Genomic DNA, 19,023 nt, shown 5'->3' with positions numbered 1-19,023 from the left:
CTTTCCTTAATTCTTTAATGTCTAAAAAAACACATTTGAATTGAATAACTCTTTTCGTGGATAAACACTAAACCTCTCCAACGCAATACTCGACTAATTGATCATTTGGTAGGTTTTCAAATGACATAATAGAATTCCAGTCACCTGGCACCGTATCTGTGAAAAATTGAATGTCTCACCTAAATTGAATAAAGTTTATAAAAAAATAATGAAAATTATTTAAAATAAACTTTAAGCACACTGTTTCTAACTTTAAGCACACTGTTTTTAATGCATATTCTCAATAGAGGATAAATAACTATAAATTCTCAAAACTAGTTTTAATTTATTAAAATTAAAATATGTGTAACATAATATATTATAAAATTGATTAATGAACATATTTTGAACAACTTCTTAAACTAAAATATAGTAAAAAAATTTACTCTTAGATCACAAACCGAAGGTGCCCGATGATGGTTCTCAAGATGTTTTACGCTAACAACTTATAAAGGTCCAATTTGACACAGTATTGATTGAATGGATAGACATGATTGAAAAAGAAGAAAAATAAAGGTGAGAGAGAAAGGCCAACAAAAAAGGTCAAATGTTGGATAGAAATAAAAGATGGAAATTAAATTGACACATTTTGGCACCTATAAAACCACAGGACAGGCTACTCTGTCCACCATCAACATCAACACCAACACCGCCATAGTTAAACATGAGCGCTGAGGGAAGCTCAAATGGAAGTGTTGTTCCTGATAAGTACAGAGTTTTCTTGCATTTGGAGCCTCCTACTGTTCACTGGAGGCATGGGAAGCCCCCATCTTTTGAAATTGTTAACCAGCTCTTTGAAGATGGCAGAACCAAGGTTCTTTGTTCTTTGTTTCAACACTTTTTTACTTTCCCTTCCTCTTTATCTTCATCTCACTAAGAGTCAACCAGTTCTTCCCTCTTTTTTCTCTTCTTTCTTTGTGTTTCTTGAGATGAAGATCGAATCGTCCGCTTTTACAATAATAATTAGTATCTTTTCCACTGCACCGTTTTCTTTCTTTCAGCTTTCCAGTCTATAGCTGTTTCTTTGTTTTGTTTCTTGGTAGGAGTGGCCAAAAGGATCTCTGGAGGAAACAGTGCAAAATGCTATAAAATCATGGGAGATGGAGCTTTCCCACAAGACTAAATTACAGGATTTCAAGACCATAGTCCCTGAAAAGTTCAAGCTTTTTGTCAATGGTAAGTACATCTCTGCATGGTTGTTACATACAGAAATATCTATATATGTCAGGTAAATAAATTCATGAGAGAGAAAGAGGAGAAGGAAACACTGAATGTACGACAGATACAACCATGTAAAAAATTGTTTCTCAACTATCTAACCAACTTAAAGAGAGTTGTTCCTCGATAAAGGGAAAAAGAGATTTTTGGATATTCCATCTAAACAAAGTCATGTGGGAGACATAAGCATATGTAAGATTTCAATCAAAGTTCAAATCCAACAAAAGCAACTTTGGAGTTCTTTTTTTTTTCTTGTTCATATCGCTTCCCACAAAAAGAATCTCATATTTCTTTGATATCCATGAATGTTCGGGCTAGCTTACATGCGATCCTCTTATCTAACAGGCCATACCTAATCCAATAACACAACGATTCTTAAATCATAAAATTAAAATTTGAATTCATGGAAGGTACTATGTCATATAAACTGAGTTTTCTCTGGTATGTAGGAAGAGAGGGGCTCTCAGGAGAAGAAACACTAAGGCTTGGAAGCTACAATGCATTGCTGAAGAGTTCTCTACCAGAGGAGTTTCAGTATTACAAGGCAGACGAAGAATCGTTTGAATCATCTCATGAAGTTTTTAGGGCTTGTTTTCCAAGAGGATTTGCATGGGAAGTTATAGAGGTTTATTCAGGTCCTCCTTTGATTGCCTACAAGTTCAGGCATTGGGGTTTCTTCGAAGGACCTTACAAAGGCCATCTCCCAAATGGTGAACTGGTTCAATTCTATGGCTTGGGAACTCTCAAGGTAAAGTTGAGTTCTAACCTACCAAAATAAACTTGTCTATATCATCTGAATCAGCAGGTGCAAAAACATTGAACATGACCTCTATTCAAAACTAGTCAATCTACTTAGTGCCTAGACATGCATTTAAAATTAGTATTTTCAATTGAACCACACCTTGAAAAAGTGTGGATGCTACAAGAATATTCTAACAGAACTCTAAAATGTGTAGCTAGATATAATGCACTACCAAACTACAGAAGATGCCAGAAAATTTGAAGAAAAAAGCACATGCACCTGTACATGAAGTTAGAATTCCTTTCAAGGAATTATAATCTTGAAAGTTGGCTGTGTATGATATTTGCACAGGTTGATGAATCGCTAAAGGTTGAAGAAGCTCACATCTACTATGATCCAGCAGAGCTATTTGGTGGTCTTTTGAAGGGGAAAACTGCCTCAGAATCCCAAAAACCCCAAAACAGTGAGAAAGATTCAGCTGCTTCAGTTGGCTGCCCATTCTTCAAACCCAAGGAGTAGTCCAAAGAAAGTTGGTCTGAAATAAGTTGTGCAACCTTCAATAATTTCTATCTATTCTATCCAGGGACCTCTCTACCTTTCTCTTGCTAGATACAAATTCCTAGGTTTTCAATTACCTGCAATAAAAAATATAGCCACATATGTATCAAACATCTATTTATGGTAATCCTCGCAATGAAGTGTTCCTGATTTAACCATGTTGGTTTGTTTAGTAAGATGCAATATTTCAGCAGTACTATGAGAGGGATTTTATAAATCATCTACTCTATTCTGCCATAAATATTGAAATGGAAGTTTCCAAGGTTTATATCAGGAGATTTAACAGGATATAGTCAAATTCAAGGCATATAACCTTGGAAAAAGTTGAAATAAAAAGGAAAAGTATTGCTATCAATCTTCTTACCGTCAAATTTATGATATGGTAATAAAAGTCACAGAAGTATATAATAGTCTCCCCAAAGTAATAAGGATACTACCTCCAAAAAAGAGTTTTAAAACCCCCTGTAATTCGTAAGGGTGAGGAGAGTAGTGGTTACCATGCTCTTCAAACAAATAATATATAGACAATCGTAATTCAACTCGCAAGTAATAAGTAAGAAAATTCAAATGAATTATATATATATTAATTGGAAAACGAAAAAAGCAGAATTGTTACAGTATATCTTGAATTCTTTGGTACAAGAATCAAATTAATGATTGTATAATAAGCTACAACTGACCTAACTCCGAAATTCTAAAAGTTATTGTACAAACATGATTGTACAGCAAAGATTCGCTTATGCTCCAATTAAACAAAGACCTCACTCCTCCGAAGGTCTGCCTTAGGATCCATCCCATTTTGGCATTCATCCATAAGAGCTATACTTAACATTTCTGTGCAGAACTGATCATCTGGTTTCAGCCACAATGCCTAATCCACAAGCAAGAACAAATGAGAGCAGAATCGACTCATGAGTGCTGAAATAAAATATTGTACACAAATTTTGGTAGTAATGCTCTTTCATTGCTTGATAATTCCAGTAACACAGACTACAATGGCGAGATGCCGTTCAATTTATTGTTCATTGCATCTGATTTGTTAACTTTAATGTCCCATAAGACAGTTTGAGATAAGTTAACGTAGCAGATTGTGGATTATAAAAATAATGATTACGGTTTAACATCATTACTCTATTATGACTGCTGTCAAAATTTCTTTCCATCACAACAACTAAAACTGTAATGGTAATCTCTGAAGGTATACAAACCAGTAAATCAGGACAGGTTAAATTCGTAAGGTAAGCATGCAGAATAGAGTTACAAAACTAAAACCAAGTCCATAATAACTTACCTTATGGTAGTATGTAATGGCTGCAGTAAAATGATCCTGCATAAAAGGACAGAGAAATTTATTGTAAGCTTAGACATGAATATAAAAAATGCTTAGAGCAGATATTCTAGGCGTTCCATAACAATCCAAGTCCCCCCCCCCAAAGTTACTCCAATTCAGCCGTGCAGCTCTGCAACCAAGCCTCCCAACTATGCAGATCTTCATGAAAACCCTTACGAGTAAGACTATCATCCTCAAGGTTGAGAGCTTTACCTTGTGCTCCATCTCAGGAGAAGCACCAAGAAGCATAAGAAGAAGACCTACACCGACCCAAGAAGATCATGCACAAATACAAGAAGGTCAAGCTTGCCGTCTTCCAATACTACAAGGTCAATGACTCTGGAAAGGTGCAGAAGCTCTGAAAGGAGGACTAATGGCGAGTGCGGTGTTGTGAATTTCATGGCCAACCACTTTGACCACCACTACAGCAGAAAATGTGGTTTGACCTACATTTACTATAATGCTGATGGTGATTAAGTTTCTAAATGTTTGATGTCGTTGATTTATCTAGAATTGCTGCTCCAGCTTGTGGAGTCTAGTTCTTGACATGGATTTTGTTTTCTTAATGTCAATTTTTATCGTTTTTATTAACCCACCCCACCCTAATCTGGTACACCAGGGAAGAAAAGAGAAGATTCAAACCCGGTCCCCCCAAACTGAAACTCTTGAGCAAAACTGCCAAAAGTAGGGTTCGTCCCAGTAATGGATATTAGAGGACATTTCCAACCCATTTAAGGATGCTGATTCTCACAGGACTGAAGCTAATAAAAAGTTGCACGCTAAAATAACATTAGAAAACTAAAAATAGCAAACATATTAAAAAACACATTGATAAACAAAAATGAAAAGAAAGAGAAGGCTTTAAATATTCGAGTACCTGCAAATGATAAGTATATGCAAGACCAGCATAAGTGCTAAGACTTCTTGTTGACAACGCAAGTGCTTTCTCATAGTATGCAATTGCTTCACGGTACACCCTAGCATAAAAAAAAATAAAAATAGGGGAATCGTTTTCAAACGAAAAAAATTAAGCCAATGATATGCAGATATAATATAATCCCATTCTTTAAATATTTACCAACATACTTTAATTTTCGATATGAATGGGCGAGATTAACTACGGTAGGCTCCCACATTTCACTCAAAGGAGATGGAACGCAGGCCAAAGTCTTCTCAAACCACCATGCAGCCTTATTGTACCTAATGATAAAATAATACACATATAAGAACAACGAAGACAAAAGTGCCAAAAAGTAATAAATTAAAACAATAGAAAAAACCTGCAATTTCTACCCATATCTCTTACCCTATAAATGCCAAAAAGTCAACATTTTTTCGATGATTAACAACTTTACATGAAACAAGACAAAGATAAACCTAGGAATTTATAATAAAAATAATGATTAGAAGGGTAAAAGTATTCTACAGAGTCCAATTTACAGTAGTTGTAACCTTCAAAGGATTTCCAAGCATAAGGCATGATACAAAGCACATATTTCTTAATCCCTTTTACTAGACCTGGAAAAAGGAGCCACCACCCTACTGATGGAGCACAAAGATTGTGAATCCATTGAATAAATACATTGTTCACAACTTAAAATCACAATATAAAAACTAAGTAACGCAATGAAAAGGGTATGTTTTATTTCGTTGGTGAACTTTTAGGCCAAACATTAATATTAATATACTCCAAAATCACCAATATTGGGACTTACCAATTCTTAGATATTCAGAACTTCATGATCTAAAATACGGGTGAAATGTATATAATACCATTTTGTGTTATGATCACAATATATACAGAAATGAGACACTATCTCAGCCAGGAAGCAGAACTTCAAACAAAATTATTGTGCGAACAAATACAGATATAAATGAGAGAAAAATATAGATACTCCTTCATGTCATAAGCAACAACTCCAAGCTCATTGTAAACAAGAGGATCTGATGGACAAATTGTCTTCGCCTGCACAAAAAACTGAAACAAGAAAAAACCATTCAAATATTGACATTTTCAGAAACATCAAATGATGAATGGAAGACTGAAAGGGAAAGCCAATGGATACAAGGTATGTATGGGATGTCCACTAATAATGAAAGTCAATGCTGTGATATTTCTATGACCATACTGTCATTCTTTAAGACATTTCAAACTAGATTCCATGATGCAAATCTTAAATAATTTTATATTTCTTAGGATTCATCCATCATATAATATGTGGCCTAAAATTTCAGAAAAAGAAAGGCAAAGGTGCAGAATAAGTTTCATCTTCCCCAGTCGCAGCATTAACCAATAAAAGCATTCTTTGTATATCAGCAGAGATTGACTGTGATTTGAAAAATCATACTGACAATACATGGGGATAAGAAATAAGTATTCATGCCAGGTTTAGGTAATACCTGCTCAGCAAGCTTAAAGCTGTGGGTTCGCATATATTCCATCCCAATGTATAATGTTGGTAAATGACACCTGGAATAAAATAATATCAAGATTCAACCTGTAGAAGGAATTTCATGAAATAAGAGAACTAGCCAATGAATAACTCCACACATCTTTTACAAAATGATAAAACCAAATTTTCTATCATTTATCATTTAAAACAGATAAGGTATTGCTTAATAACATAAATACTTTCCCATCTTTCGCAGCCTAAATTTAAGAACAAAACATAAAATAACTCAAGAATATTAAATTAATTACCCTGGAAACAATCGAGCACCAGTGCGATAAGCAGACATGGCTTGGTCACCCTCTTCTTGAGCAGCATAAGCGTTACCATACCCTATCCAAGCAGGTGCAAATGTTCCGTCCAGAGTTGTAGCTTTGCTGTAGCACATACAATAATAAACATCAGGAAAAAAAAAAACTATTCATATTGGAAATATCAATCTCCTAATTACCAATAAAGTTTATAACACATGAGAAATCGTTGACTTAGAAATACCCGACCCAAGACTTGTAGCAAAAGATACACTTGAATTCACAGACATCTAGAAGACATCAAAATTCCTCAAATCATGGGTCTAATCAGGAAAAAAAAAGGCACTTGGCAAGCCCTGGAATTGCTTTCTTACTGGAATTCAAGCTAAGATGAACAAACAAGTCATCAAGAAAATTTCTGAGTTTACAAAAATATCATATTCTACTAGAATCCAAGCTAATACAGGTCAAGTTGCTCATCAAGACCCTTAAAAGTTTTAGACATGTCATTGCAGGTTAGCCATTTGGCAAAGCTATAGGTACAGCTAGTAAACTATAATATGCAGGATGTCAATTCTAGGTGAAAGAGGTGGCTGGTAGCAATGCAAAGCAATATTTCTCATTCCTGGCCAGGTTCAAAAACTGGGACAATGAAGTTGTCACTTTAGGCTTAATTGTATTAATTAAATGCAACATGAAAGCAACCAATTGGAATTACAAGTGAAGAATAATTATAAAAGGAGCATACAACAGTAACATTCACCTGAAAAAACGACGTGATTGATCATATTTTTTGATACAGTAGTAATAGCAACCGACAGCAAACCATGACAACGCCCTGAAAAGGATATTCCAAATAAGTGATGGACCAATAGCAAGGGGGAGTTCAAATATAAAAAATTATGGGTGTGGTCCTAACATTTAATAATTTGGCAAAACTTAATAAAATCTACTTCAACCAAGGAAAAATAAATTCTCACTTTTCTATTTGATATTTACTTCCACTAAAATATTTTGTATGCTCTAACAACTGAAAAACATATAGTTCCAATACACAAGCCACTCACTTTTGAGGATAGTCCTTGACCAGGTTGCATGCCATTAGATAAAGTTCATTTGAATGTCCAAGCTCCATTGCTGCAGCTAAATGTACCAGTGTACTTTTTAAATGGAAGGGATCTTTTTCAAGCAAACTGTAAATGAAAAGAGAAAATAAATAATAAAAAAAGGGTATAAAAAAGGAAAGATGGTTATGACGAAATTCAAGCAATATGTTGATCTAGTTTCCTAGACAGTTATAGACTTACACAGAGGTAAGTTCAAAGCATTTCTGATATTCACCACACTGATGGTAGTATTCAGCTTTGCAAGCTAACAGATCAGTATTAGTTTCTAGAGTTCGAATAAATGATGGATCAGAACTTTTTGAATTACAACTTTCTCTTTCAAGTTCTTTGAATCTCGCTTCAATGATATTTTCTTTATCGTACTGGAGAACAAGGAAACAAACAAATTAGTGGGAATTTCACAAGCACGCAAGGAAAAAAAATGTTGCAAATATAAAGAGACATCCTGACAATTGAAAATGCAGGTAATAGACATTAGTTTGGTATTCATTACTCATAATAGGAGAAAAATAAGCTGCATCCTTCTTACCTTCTTTATTAAGCATGCATAAAATGATGAGAGCCATCCATCTTCAGGACCAAACTGCAATGATGAGAGTAGACTTGATTCTGAAATTCCACATCGTATAAAAGAATTAGATTATCAACAATCGTATCCAAAGGAGAGAAAATTAAAATATAGGGGAGAAATTAATATATATATGACAAGTCAAATATTTCATGAATGAACAGTTAACAAAATAATGGATTGTAAAAGCAATACAAATATGTGAGCATGTGTACGCCGATGTATAAGTGCTGTGCATGTATATGTCTGTCTATGTATATATGTGTGTGTGTACACACGGTACACAATCAAATGTATTAAGCTATAATTCTTCTTAAAATCCATAGAGCCGAGATTTACCTTCATCACATGTCAGCATGTGACTTTCTATGAGACACTCCAAAGCCTGGACCAAAATGGAAATGAAAATGGTATATATTAAAAGGAGGAGCCATAACATAAATCTAAATAAATTACAACTTTCTTAAAAATTAATGGCTACACCAAAAAGGAAACTAAGAGATTTTGTTAGCCTGATTTTGAAAAAAGCCAAAGAATTTAATTAAACTGCTGATGCTGAAATGTGCACCCATGATGCAACAGAATCGCTAATTTTCAGCTCTTAAACCACAGCATACAAGAATCGTAACAGAAAGTTAAGACCCCATTTGATAACCATTTGGTTTTTGGTCTTTGATTTCTGAAAACGATGCTTGTTTTCTCACCTTTCTCAACAATGGTTTTCATTGTTCTTTGAAAAATATTTGAATTTTTAGTCAAATTCCAATAACAAAAAACATGTTTTCAACAACTACTTTTTCTAGTTTTCAAAACTTGGCCTAGTTTTTAAAAACTTAATGCAAAGTAGATGGGAAAAAAAAAAAAAAAAAAGGATCTCATAGGTGAAAGTAGTGTTTAAGCTTTGTTTTTCAAAAACCAAATGTTTATCCTGCGGATACTCAGCTATATTGATCCAAAAATACCAAAGTTCATAAAAAGATCGTATTACCTCATAGCATAGAGGGTCAGCTTTGATAGCAGCTTTGTACCTAAACATATTATAAAAAATTAGAATAATAAATGACATCATCCATTCCTTATTTGAAGTTGCATAGTTTTAGCTGAACTATATAGGTTTTAGGGGAAGGGGGAAAGATAAGAAATAAAAGGACGTCCATGGAAGAAAAAATGTAAACATAAACTCACCAAAGTCGAGCCTGCGTGCGGTTTTCCAGAGCTTCATATGCCTTGCCTCTTAAAAAGCATGTTGCTGCGGCTATCTGTTACAAAATGGGAAAACAGAGAACCCACTGTGAAATGAATGACCGATCTAGGATCTAACCATCGAGAAATTAATTAGGCGAGGTTATTTTTACATGAAATGTTAATTTAAAACAAGTTGAAATGATATAACAGCACATTACATTAATCTCACGATCCTCACAATCTTTGTCAAGGTACATGCCACTGTGATCCTTGTTATCAAGCACGTACCCATGCTCGTTCACTTTGGCATCACCAAGCATCGCTAGGCATTGGTCCCACTCCTTCAATTCCTCCTGGACAATCGAAAATTTTGAAAACAAATGAGATTTATGGAAAGCATAAAATTAAGCTACACGCCCCAAAACGTCTTATCCCTGTAATTCGAACCTCCTAGAGGACTCCACAGTCGATTGCACGGACAGAACAGACACGCCAGGAGTTCAATTTTCATAACAAATTAATGCCGGAACTTTTGCTTCCCCACCTTAAAGGAAACACCTATACTCCGGTATTCATATCTTTCTACTGCCAAAGACTGATCCAATTCAGGCTATTTCCCACTCGAATACAATTCACAATAACAGTCACCAACTTATCGAATCAGGCGTACAATGAACACAAAACACAGATAAACAGTGAAGTTCGGAGTAGCTTACAAGGCACTTGGCAGCGAGGTAGCGAAATCGAGGGTCACGGAGGACGATCTTGGAGGCATTGAGGAGGTGAAACGCACGGCGAAAATGGCGTCCAAGAAAGAGGGCCTGCGCCTGCATGTAAATATCCGCAGGGTCCTCAGTGAAAGCGGCGACTTTGTCGGCGAAGAAGATGGCGGAGGAGTAGAGATGCTTGCTCACACAGTCCCTTACTACACCTCGGAGCTTCTCGATTTCTTCCTCCCTCATTCTCAAGGATTTTGTTGACGCAGAAGAATGGAGATTTGTGGAACAGGAGAATTGAAGAGGACGAGTTCTTCCGCTAGCGCTGGGGTTTTGGCAGAGTCGGAGACAACTAGAGGGAAAATTGAAGAGAGAATGGAAAATGGGCGGGAGGCTTGGTTGGGCTTAGAGTTACCATTAAACATTAAACACGCATAATCCGTGATCTTCTAATTAAATAGATATTTGTTTAATTCGCGATAATATAATATTATATCAACCTAATTTTTAAAACAACATTTTTTAAATAAAAAAAAATATATATATATATAATATATATATATATATATATTAAAATACAGTATTCCACCCATAAAAATGATTTTTAACTTACTCTTGACTTAAATATTAACATCATAAATATTATAATATATAAATAATAATATATATAATAAGCCCTAAAATTCATGACACTCAAATTTATATTAACCAAAATAAAATATAGATTATCCACCCATTTATACTTTATTTTAACAAATTTTTAAGAAAAAACTTGTTAGAGGGGAAAGAGGGCTACAATTCTTCGAGTTGAAGGTTAAGATTATTTTGGCTATTACTTTTTTTAGTCTCAATAATTATGTATCTTATTTTTGAAATTATTTATCAGTCATTGAATAATCTTCGACAGTGCGGTATCCAACTATGAAAGTAAAAGGTAACCTTGACATAAAATACTTGATTAAGCAATTCATTGAGAAAAATACATGATTTCAGAATATATATTGATAAAATGAGAAACAAAATAAAGTTGGGTAAAATTCAAGTAGTAAGATATATAATTAGCAACTACAAATTGAAGTGAAGCAAAATGATTACCCAATTAAAGAAACAAATCATTAGCCACTCGTAGTGTATGTATAGAGCAGAATATCACATACCTAATTTAAGCAAATTTTTAGAAATAAAAATTATTCTTAAAGAACTTTAACTAAAATTGAGGACATTTACCGTAGAAACCAAACTTGAAACCAGGATTTTTTTTTGGTAGAAGCTAACGATGGACACAACAGCAACCACAAAACAATCATGTGGCTGTTACTCCTCTTCTGTAATACAGCAAGATTGACGGTCTTGGGGATGATATCTTCCTTTTCCTTTAACCTCCTCTTTTTTGTTCTCGTCTCTCTTCAAAAGAAAAAAAATTATTACAGTACATAGAATCCAAAATCATTTTTCGAAAGATTATCGAAGTTAGCTCGAGCAACATTTGATTCTGTTTAAACCCGATTCGTCTTTGATGTTTATTTTCTCCCCCTGGGCAGGGACAGAGGAAGCAGATCCGTTTTCTCCACCTTCAACAGCCTTCTTGCTTACTATGTGATAGATCTGAGTCAGGACCTCGGCGAATGCTTTTTCGACGTTGACTGCTTCCAGTGCAGAGGTTTCTATGAAGTACAGTGATTCCCTCTCAGCGTACGACTTTCCATCCTCGGTTGGAACAGCCACAAGGTGGCGAAGATCAGATTTGTTTCCAACAAGCATCACAACAATGTTGGAATCTGTGTGGTTCTTCAATTCTTTTAGCCACCGGTCCACGTTCTCAAACGTTGCATGACGAGTAACATCGTATACAAGGAGTGCACCAACTGCTCCACGATAGTATGCGCTGGTGATGGCACGGTACCTATACACACAGAAAGCCACACAGATCTGAACAGCTCATTCAATTTTTCTAAAAAATAACAGGTGGATTCACTGCAAATACTAGCTTGGCTCATTATTGCCGAGTTAATGGTCTACTTCTTCACATGTACCAGGCAATGTATGCCATTATTAATAGAAATGTATGCCATTATTGACAGAAATGTATGCCATTATTGATAGACAGAAGAATCATAAAGAAGGTAAACTAGATCATAAGATCCGTCCATCAGACTTGTATTGATGAACGATGATGAGATCTTCTCAACAAAATTTGGAAAAAATTACAACCCCTTTTTCCTATTCAACGCCACCACAGGAATTGCAATTTACTAATCAACATTCATAGGCTACACGTACAGAGAAAACAAAAGGTAAAATTATAGTTAATGAAAAGCACATCAAGAATAGCAGATCACTTCATTTCCTTTGTCAGATGTTAATCTTATGAAGGAAGAGTGCTGCGGAATGATAGGGCAGATTCATAATTGTTATGAAGTGACACATTTTTTGGGGGAAAACCAGTACATGCCGTAAGCATATAGTCGAGTAAATGCAATCCATATATAGAAGGTCCAGTTTTTAGGAGAGCTTGAGCTAACTTGAGAAGGAATAAAAGTTCAGAACAGTGACAATATAAGCCCAAGAACCTATGACAAAGTTCGACACTCACGAAATGATCCCAGCACATGACATTGTTTCTCTTTTTAGTATGAGATTATAAGCTACTTCTAGGTAATACCAGTTCGAGCTTCCCCTAAATTAGGGTATGAAAATCAATGCCATTGGATGCGTTCAATATCCCTACTTACCCAACACATTATATAAATTTCAATGACATGCAACGAAATCTTTGTCATATGATCTTTTTCCTCTTGTAGGCATCGCAGTAAACAGAAACCAAAAAGTAGAGGAAGTACCATACATGAAAGAAAATTCTAAGTGATTCCCCATTTGGAAAATAGGAAACGAATTCCTCTAGAAAGAAGCCAAGTGCCTTTGTGCTTTATCGGGGGACAAGGGAAAGAATAATGGGAGGAATCAAAGCTTTCTGTTGCTAATATAAATTATAAGAGATTTATAATAGAAATGGCTCAAAGCACACGATCTACGAAACAGAATCCAAAGTCTTCGTGAACAAGGATCTGCTCAGACAATTCCAAGTCCCCAACTATTCCATTAACTTCTATTAAATGGATTCTTCAAGGCCTGCTGAATCTAACTTTTCTAACCATCACCAAACAGCTTTATTACACAAACAACCGTAGAAATTGAAGAACAAAGCCACAACATCACAGTAAAAATACATCAAAACCAATTTCGCAAGCATTAAACACTCAATTGAACCATAAGAACACAAAATTAAGAAGAAAACACAGTTTATATCGATCAGATCTAGGTTATTACACAACACACTCGGCAAACCGGAACATGCTAATTAACTAAACCCCAGAAATCAGGACACCCAAACAGCAAGCAACAACCAGAAACCAAACCACTAACACGCAAATGAACAGGAAGCAAAACGAAAGAGAAGGCGAGAAATCCAGAGAGGAGAAGAAAGAAAGAAAACCTTTCTTGGCCAGCAGTATCCCAAATCTGAGCTTTGATAACTTTACCATCGACGTTCAAGGTCCTGGTGGCGAACTCGACCCCAATGGTGGATTTAGACTCGAGGTTAAACTCGTTCTTAGTGAATCTGGAGAGCAAATTGGACTTGCCGACACCGGAGTCCCCAATCAGAACCACCTTGAATAGGTAGTCGTAATCATCATCAGCTCTGTAACCAGCCATTGTTGCTTCGATTTACCTCAAAACTTTATAGATTAAGGAAGAAGAAGAAGAAGAGCAGAGAGGAGGAGAGAGGAAAAATCGAAGAAATGCAGTACTCAAGTGGGGGAGGAAGTGTGTGAAATCAATAAAGGTGGGAAGAAATGGAGACGAAAAGAAAAAAGGGGAAAAAAAGCGGGGGAAGCTGTGAGGGAAGGTCCATGTTTTGCTTATTGTGAACCTGCACGCTCCTTTGATCGGACGTCTCTGATTCAATTGTTGTTTTCCTTTCCCGAAATTTTCATTTTCTGAACAAATGTCCGGATGTGAAGCTTTTTGTCTGTATTTCAATCTTTATTTCCCTCAAATTTTAATTTATTTTTGTTAAAAATATATTATTTCCCTCAAATTTTAATTTATTTTTGTTAAAAATATATTATTTCAAATCTTTTTTATTTTTAATATAGTTTAAAAAATGGATAACTTTTCGATAAATTTAATAATATTTCATAAATAAAATAAAATATAATTTTTAAACGAATTAAAAAAAAAAAGTTCAATTTTAATATTACAATTCTCCACTTCATTTCAGGCAGGATAAGTGTCTTGAATTAGTATTAAAGAGCATAGTACATTCAATAACACCATAAACTTTGTTAGGGTTGAATGTCTCTGGCCCAATATCGAAGAGTGTTGTAGCTACACGAAAACTCTCTGATATAAACCAAGGACATCAATTATACAATATATTTCAATGAAGATGCAAAGAAAATGATGTTTAAATTATCAAAAGATATTTTGATTCATGCCACATTCAAGAATAATGAAGTTTCATTGTTATAAATTTTGGGTGGATTACAATTTATAGTCATTTAGTGTTATTGTATTTCATTAATGTATTTTAAGACATTTTATTTACTTTAAGTTACATTTACATCATGGTTAATTGTGACCATAAAGTATGAATATTACCGCTCTTGTAATGCCTTTCCTAGTTTCATTTTGAGGCTTTTTGTAAGTAGACTTGGAAAATATAGTTAAAAAAAAAAAAGCATTTGTGCTTCCTTTAGCCAATGGCTAAATGGCTAAGCTTCTTTGCAATTCCATGTAGTTTAGGTTGCATGTTGAATCATTCAAACTCGACATGATCAATTTTGTTTGTGGAGTGATTCGAATCCCAAACAACTGTTATTGAGTTGAGATATTTGATCAACAAGAATCATTCAAGCTAGACATGATCGATTTTGCTTGTAGAGTGATTCAAATCTCAAACGATATTCTTGTCTTAAGATATTCGATCAACAAGGTAATCCGAATCTTACTCCCTTTGTATTGATTTCCACATATCACTCTCGGCCGCATCTATGGGTCCCGTACGTGTCCAAAACTAATACGAGAGAAGACATTGCAGTAGAGAGAGAGAGAGATAAAAATGTCAAATTTGGTCTATATCAAAGGTTTATATGATTGGGTAGTGACGCCTTACTATATAACTATAAGATCTACATTTCAAATTTTGATTAATTAGCATTAAAAAGAGTTAAATAGTTTTGTAAAGGATGGAACCATCAAATAAATTAAAAATTAAAGGTATACCCAATAAATTAATTAACAATAAATATATTTTATTAATTTAACTTAATATAAATAAATTAACCAATAATAATTAATTATCTAAAGTTAACCAATTGATTAATTAAATTGATGGAAGTAATTTCATAATCTTTCTCGTTATTTTGGGTGGCTAACTTCCTAATCACTCCAACATTAACATTCTTTATACTTTAATAACTGTTTTTTAACGGTCTCCAAATATTTAAAAATTACATTTTGACCCCTTTAAATATTCCATTTTGCATTTTGCGAACGTTCCTAATCTAAAAGGCGCGCTATCGATACCTTCGTGGTACTCTGCAACACTCTGTCTTCGTCTTTGCCGGGTAAGTTTCTCTTCTCCCTGTCTCTCCGATGCCAATCTCCACCGAATCTTCTACTCCCTTCTCCTCATGCTTCATCGAATGCGGCACTCCGACGATTCCGAGCGTTCAACTCGTGTCGAAATCGGTGTCGGATCGGCTTCTCGGCAAGTTCTTCGACGCCTCGCAATTCGACTTCGATTACGAACAGAGTAGCTTGTGGTCTCCGCCAATTCCGCGGCGAGTTTTTTTGGATTCTCCGGTCGATGTTTGCTCCGGTTATGAGGTTCTCTCGAAGCTTGAGAAGGCGAAGACGGCATGGAGGAAATTCGTAATCTGTTTTAGAGTAAGTGCTCTCACGATCGCATTGTGATTTTACTCCGTGATTGCTGTGTTTCGTTTTCGTGATTCCGAACTCGAGTTGCTTTAATTTGAAAAAACCTGAGGCTGCTTTAGATTTTTTTGAGAAATTTTGAAGAAATTGCCTTCAATTTCCATAATGAACTTACTGGCAAAGAATTTTTAGTCATGAATCTGTTTCAGAGTAAGTGTATACGATCGCATTGTGATTTACTTTAGTGCTTGCTAGGTTTTTGTTTCTCCAGTTCGAAATCGATTCGCTGTAATGTGTAAGAACTGAGGTCGATTTAGGATTATTTGAGAAAATCGGAAGAAACTGCGTTCGATATGATTGAAACAACGCATTCGCATCAGAGAATTTTATTCAAGCGAACGAGAAATCGAAGCGAAAAAGAAACGGAAAGACTATTATTGACTTCAGAAATTAGAATCATACATAAACCGATATTATCTCTTTATTGTTTACAAGCATGATTTTCCTTTTCTGTCCACGAACACGAACTTCAAAATTGTCTCAACTGAATTATACATCCGATCCTCCGTGGTGTTTATATGCGTGAAGATACGGAAACTATCTTGTTATTGATTGTTGGATTCTAATTAGAAAATTGTGATGTTTATTGCAGGGATTTTGGTGTTCTTGGAATCCCTGATTCGACTTAACAACTTTTGAGCAATTCTCTCCCACTAAGCTACATGGCCGCGATTGAGAACGATTGAGGAAAAGAAAAAAGAAGAGAAATTAGGTTTTTCTTTTCAGCATTCAGTTAATTGTATTCTTACCATTGAAGAAAGAAAAGAAGAAGAAATCAAAATCCACTAATCTTATATGAATTTGAATTACTTCCATTTGTGATAATCATGGAACAAGTGAAGAACATGAACTACAGTTTAGAATTTGAATTTGGTGTTATACAGCGACCCTTCAATCTGAGACAGGCCCAGTACTCCAGCTTGGAAGCGGATATGTCGAACAGAAAAACAAAGGGGAATTTCAGAGCTCTGCAATTGTCTGTGGAGGTAAGGCCAGAATATCTGCCTTTGCTTTTTGGAATAAGCTAAAACTAAAAGCACATATGGAACAAACAACGCAAACCCCATGCATTGCTTTTGCTTCTTTTTCTGATTATAATCCTCCTTTTGTCTGCTGTAAGCTTGGATTAGATTCCTTTCAATTTGATTTCGTATTCCTTTTGCTCATCATCATTCATATTCATACATAAATGTTGACAACCCAATTCAGAAAGCTTTTCGTTTTCTCTGTTTTTTTTGCTGTTATTGAATTCAAGCTACGAATTCTTACCCATTTGGACACTTTTTTAGGTAAGGTTTATAGTGTTAGACAAACACAACTCTTCACCATGGTATGATATTGTCCACTTTGAGTGTAAGTTCTAGTGGCTTTGCTTTAGGCTTCCCCAAAAGGCCTCATACGAATGGAGTTAGTATTCCTCACTTATAAACCCATGATCATTCCCTAAATTAGCAGATGAGACTTTCATCATCCAACATATAACATTTTATCTGAAATGCTTCCGGATAACTACTCAATTATAGTTTACATATATATCATATATTTATATTTTACTATAATGTAAATATCTAGATATTTGTCTCTTACCATATATATTTTTGTTATTTTCATTTATTACTCTTTCCATGTCCTTATAATTTATTTGATTATAAATAGATAACTTTCACACCATTTATGCGTGGCGATTAAGCAAACATTCTTCATAACTACCTAAACAATAACCACGTTGGGGAATAACAATTGTGTCCATTTTACTTTTTATTTTTAAAATCATAATTCAAGGCAAATTAACGTTCATTTGAACGAAAACTTTCCATTTGCTAGAGTATGATAAAACTTAAATGAACACTTAACATAATCCATAAAACTCAAATCAACACTTAGACATAATTTGTTATTATTATTAAAATTGTATGTGTCACTACTTTTGTCTATTGAAATTTGATTTGAACCATTAAAGGGTTTGGTGTTAAATCTATATTTATATATAGTCGACTATAAATGAAATTTTGATTAAAATTGGTTGATTCTCTAAAAAATATTAAATTATTTTGAATATGGCAGAATATTTAATCTCTTTCTCGTGGGTAAATAAATTAGATTTGTTATTTTAACTTAAATTATATTTATGTATATATAAATGCCAACCAATTGTAAGAATGATCAGTTTAAATAGTTTATGTTATAAATAGTTGTAAATATATAATTCTTTAGTATAAGATCGAATCATCAATTATAAATAACAATAAATAAATTACTATATAAACATTATAAATGCAAAATAATATTTGATATAAAGTGGAAGTGAGAAAAAGGCAACCAAAACAATCCAAAATTGAGTATACACGTTTCAATGATTTGCAAACCGAAAGTTTCAATAAATCATAATTATTCACTTTAAATTCTAAAGCATTCAAAATTTTATTTAAAAAAAAAAAAAAAAAAAAAAAAAAACACACCCACACGAAAAGAGAACTCTTTGAAATAATAATAATAATGTTGGATATCATCAAATAATTATTATTTTATTTAATTTATTTTTATGGAAAACGACATATTCCCAATCACGAAAAAAACTTTCGAGATTGTTTTTAATTAAATTATATTTATTTTTAACTTTAATTATTCGGTAGAGAGACCTATAATAGGTATGTCAATATTTTTGACACAAGCTCGAGTTAAACGATAAAAATAATTATCATTTTGTGAAAGAATAATGGATAAAATAAAATAATTATGTAAAAATTATTGAATTAAAGGGTAAAAATTATAAACTTATAAAATTTGAAGTGCAATACACAATTTTAAAGAATTGAAAGTACTAAACTTTAATTTAATT

The 19,023-nt window shown here is 34.1% G+C and overlaps 4 protein-coding genes across 6 annotated transcripts; 2 read left to right on the top strand and 2 right to left on the bottom strand.

Moving 5' to 3' along the window:
- Positions 1-682: 682 nt before the first annotated feature.
- On the top strand, positions 683-2,715 carry LOC111780399 (pathogen-related protein). The gene is made up of 4 exons (XM_023660785.2): positions 683-853; positions 1,083-1,215; positions 1,707-2,005; positions 2,351-2,715. Exons 1-4 carry the CDS (start codon positions 704-706, stop codon positions 2,516-2,518), a joined length of 750 nt encoding a protein of 249 aa, XP_023516553.2. The 5' UTR covers positions 683-703; the 3' UTR covers positions 2,519-2,715.
- Positions 2,716-3,119: 404 nt separating this feature from the next.
- LOC111780379 (anaphase-promoting complex subunit 6) lies at positions 3,120-10,606 on the bottom strand. Of its 3 annotated transcripts, none has more exons than XM_023660773.2 (17): positions 10,185-10,606; positions 9,687-9,821; positions 9,469-9,542; positions 9,272-9,311; positions 8,623-8,668; positions 8,245-8,324; positions 7,896-8,077; positions 7,656-7,781; positions 7,352-7,426; positions 6,589-6,714; positions 6,288-6,357; positions 5,783-5,865; positions 4,974-5,087; positions 4,765-4,864; positions 4,101-4,147; positions 3,849-3,884; positions 3,120-3,428 (listed from the first exon to the last, which is right to left on the bottom strand). In XM_023660773.2, exons 1-17 carry the CDS (start codon positions 10,428-10,430, stop codon positions 3,416-3,418), a joined length of 1,593 nt encoding a protein of 530 aa, XP_023516541.1. In that variant the 5' UTR covers positions 10,431-10,606; the 3' UTR covers positions 3,120-3,415. The 3 variants fall into 3 exon arrangements, with proteins under 3 accessions (XP_023516541.1, XP_086980816.1, XP_023516531.1); XM_087124690.1 differs by lacking the exon at positions 4,101-4,147 and adding an exon at positions 9,916-10,053 and having other exon boundaries at positions 10,185-10,319; XM_023660763.2 differs by lacking the exon at positions 4,101-4,147 and having other exon boundaries at positions 10,185-10,605.
- Positions 10,607-11,262: 656 nt separating this feature from the next.
- LOC111780363 (ras-related protein RABA1b) lies at positions 11,263-13,984 on the bottom strand. Its single transcript, XM_023660743.2, has 2 exons — positions 13,678-13,984; positions 11,263-12,087 (listed from the first exon to the last, which is right to left on the bottom strand). Exons 1-2 carry the CDS (start codon positions 13,896-13,898, stop codon positions 11,655-11,657), a joined length of 654 nt encoding a protein of 217 aa, XP_023516511.1. The 5' UTR covers positions 13,899-13,984; the 3' UTR covers positions 11,263-11,654.
- A 1,768-nt stretch (positions 13,985-15,752) lies between these two features.
- Positions 15,753-17,354, top strand: LOC111780353 (uncharacterized). Its single transcript, XM_023660731.2, has 2 exons — positions 15,753-16,136; positions 16,777-17,354. Exons 1-2 carry the CDS (start codon positions 15,843-15,845, stop codon positions 16,801-16,803), a joined length of 321 nt encoding a protein of 106 aa, XP_023516499.2. The 5' UTR covers positions 15,753-15,842; the 3' UTR covers positions 16,804-17,354.
- Positions 17,355-19,023: the final 1,669 nt, after the last annotated feature.

Source organism: Cucurbita pepo, chromosome 1 (assembly GCF_057944985.1).
Source record: "Cucurbita pepo subsp. pepo isolate OVF chromosome 1, ASM5794498v1, whole genome shotgun sequence".
Taxonomy (NCBI): Eukaryota; Viridiplantae; Streptophyta; class Magnoliopsida; order Cucurbitales; family Cucurbitaceae; genus Cucurbita; species Cucurbita pepo.
Note: the sequence above shows the minus strand (reverse complement) of the source record. Positions and strands in the feature narration are given on the sequence as shown.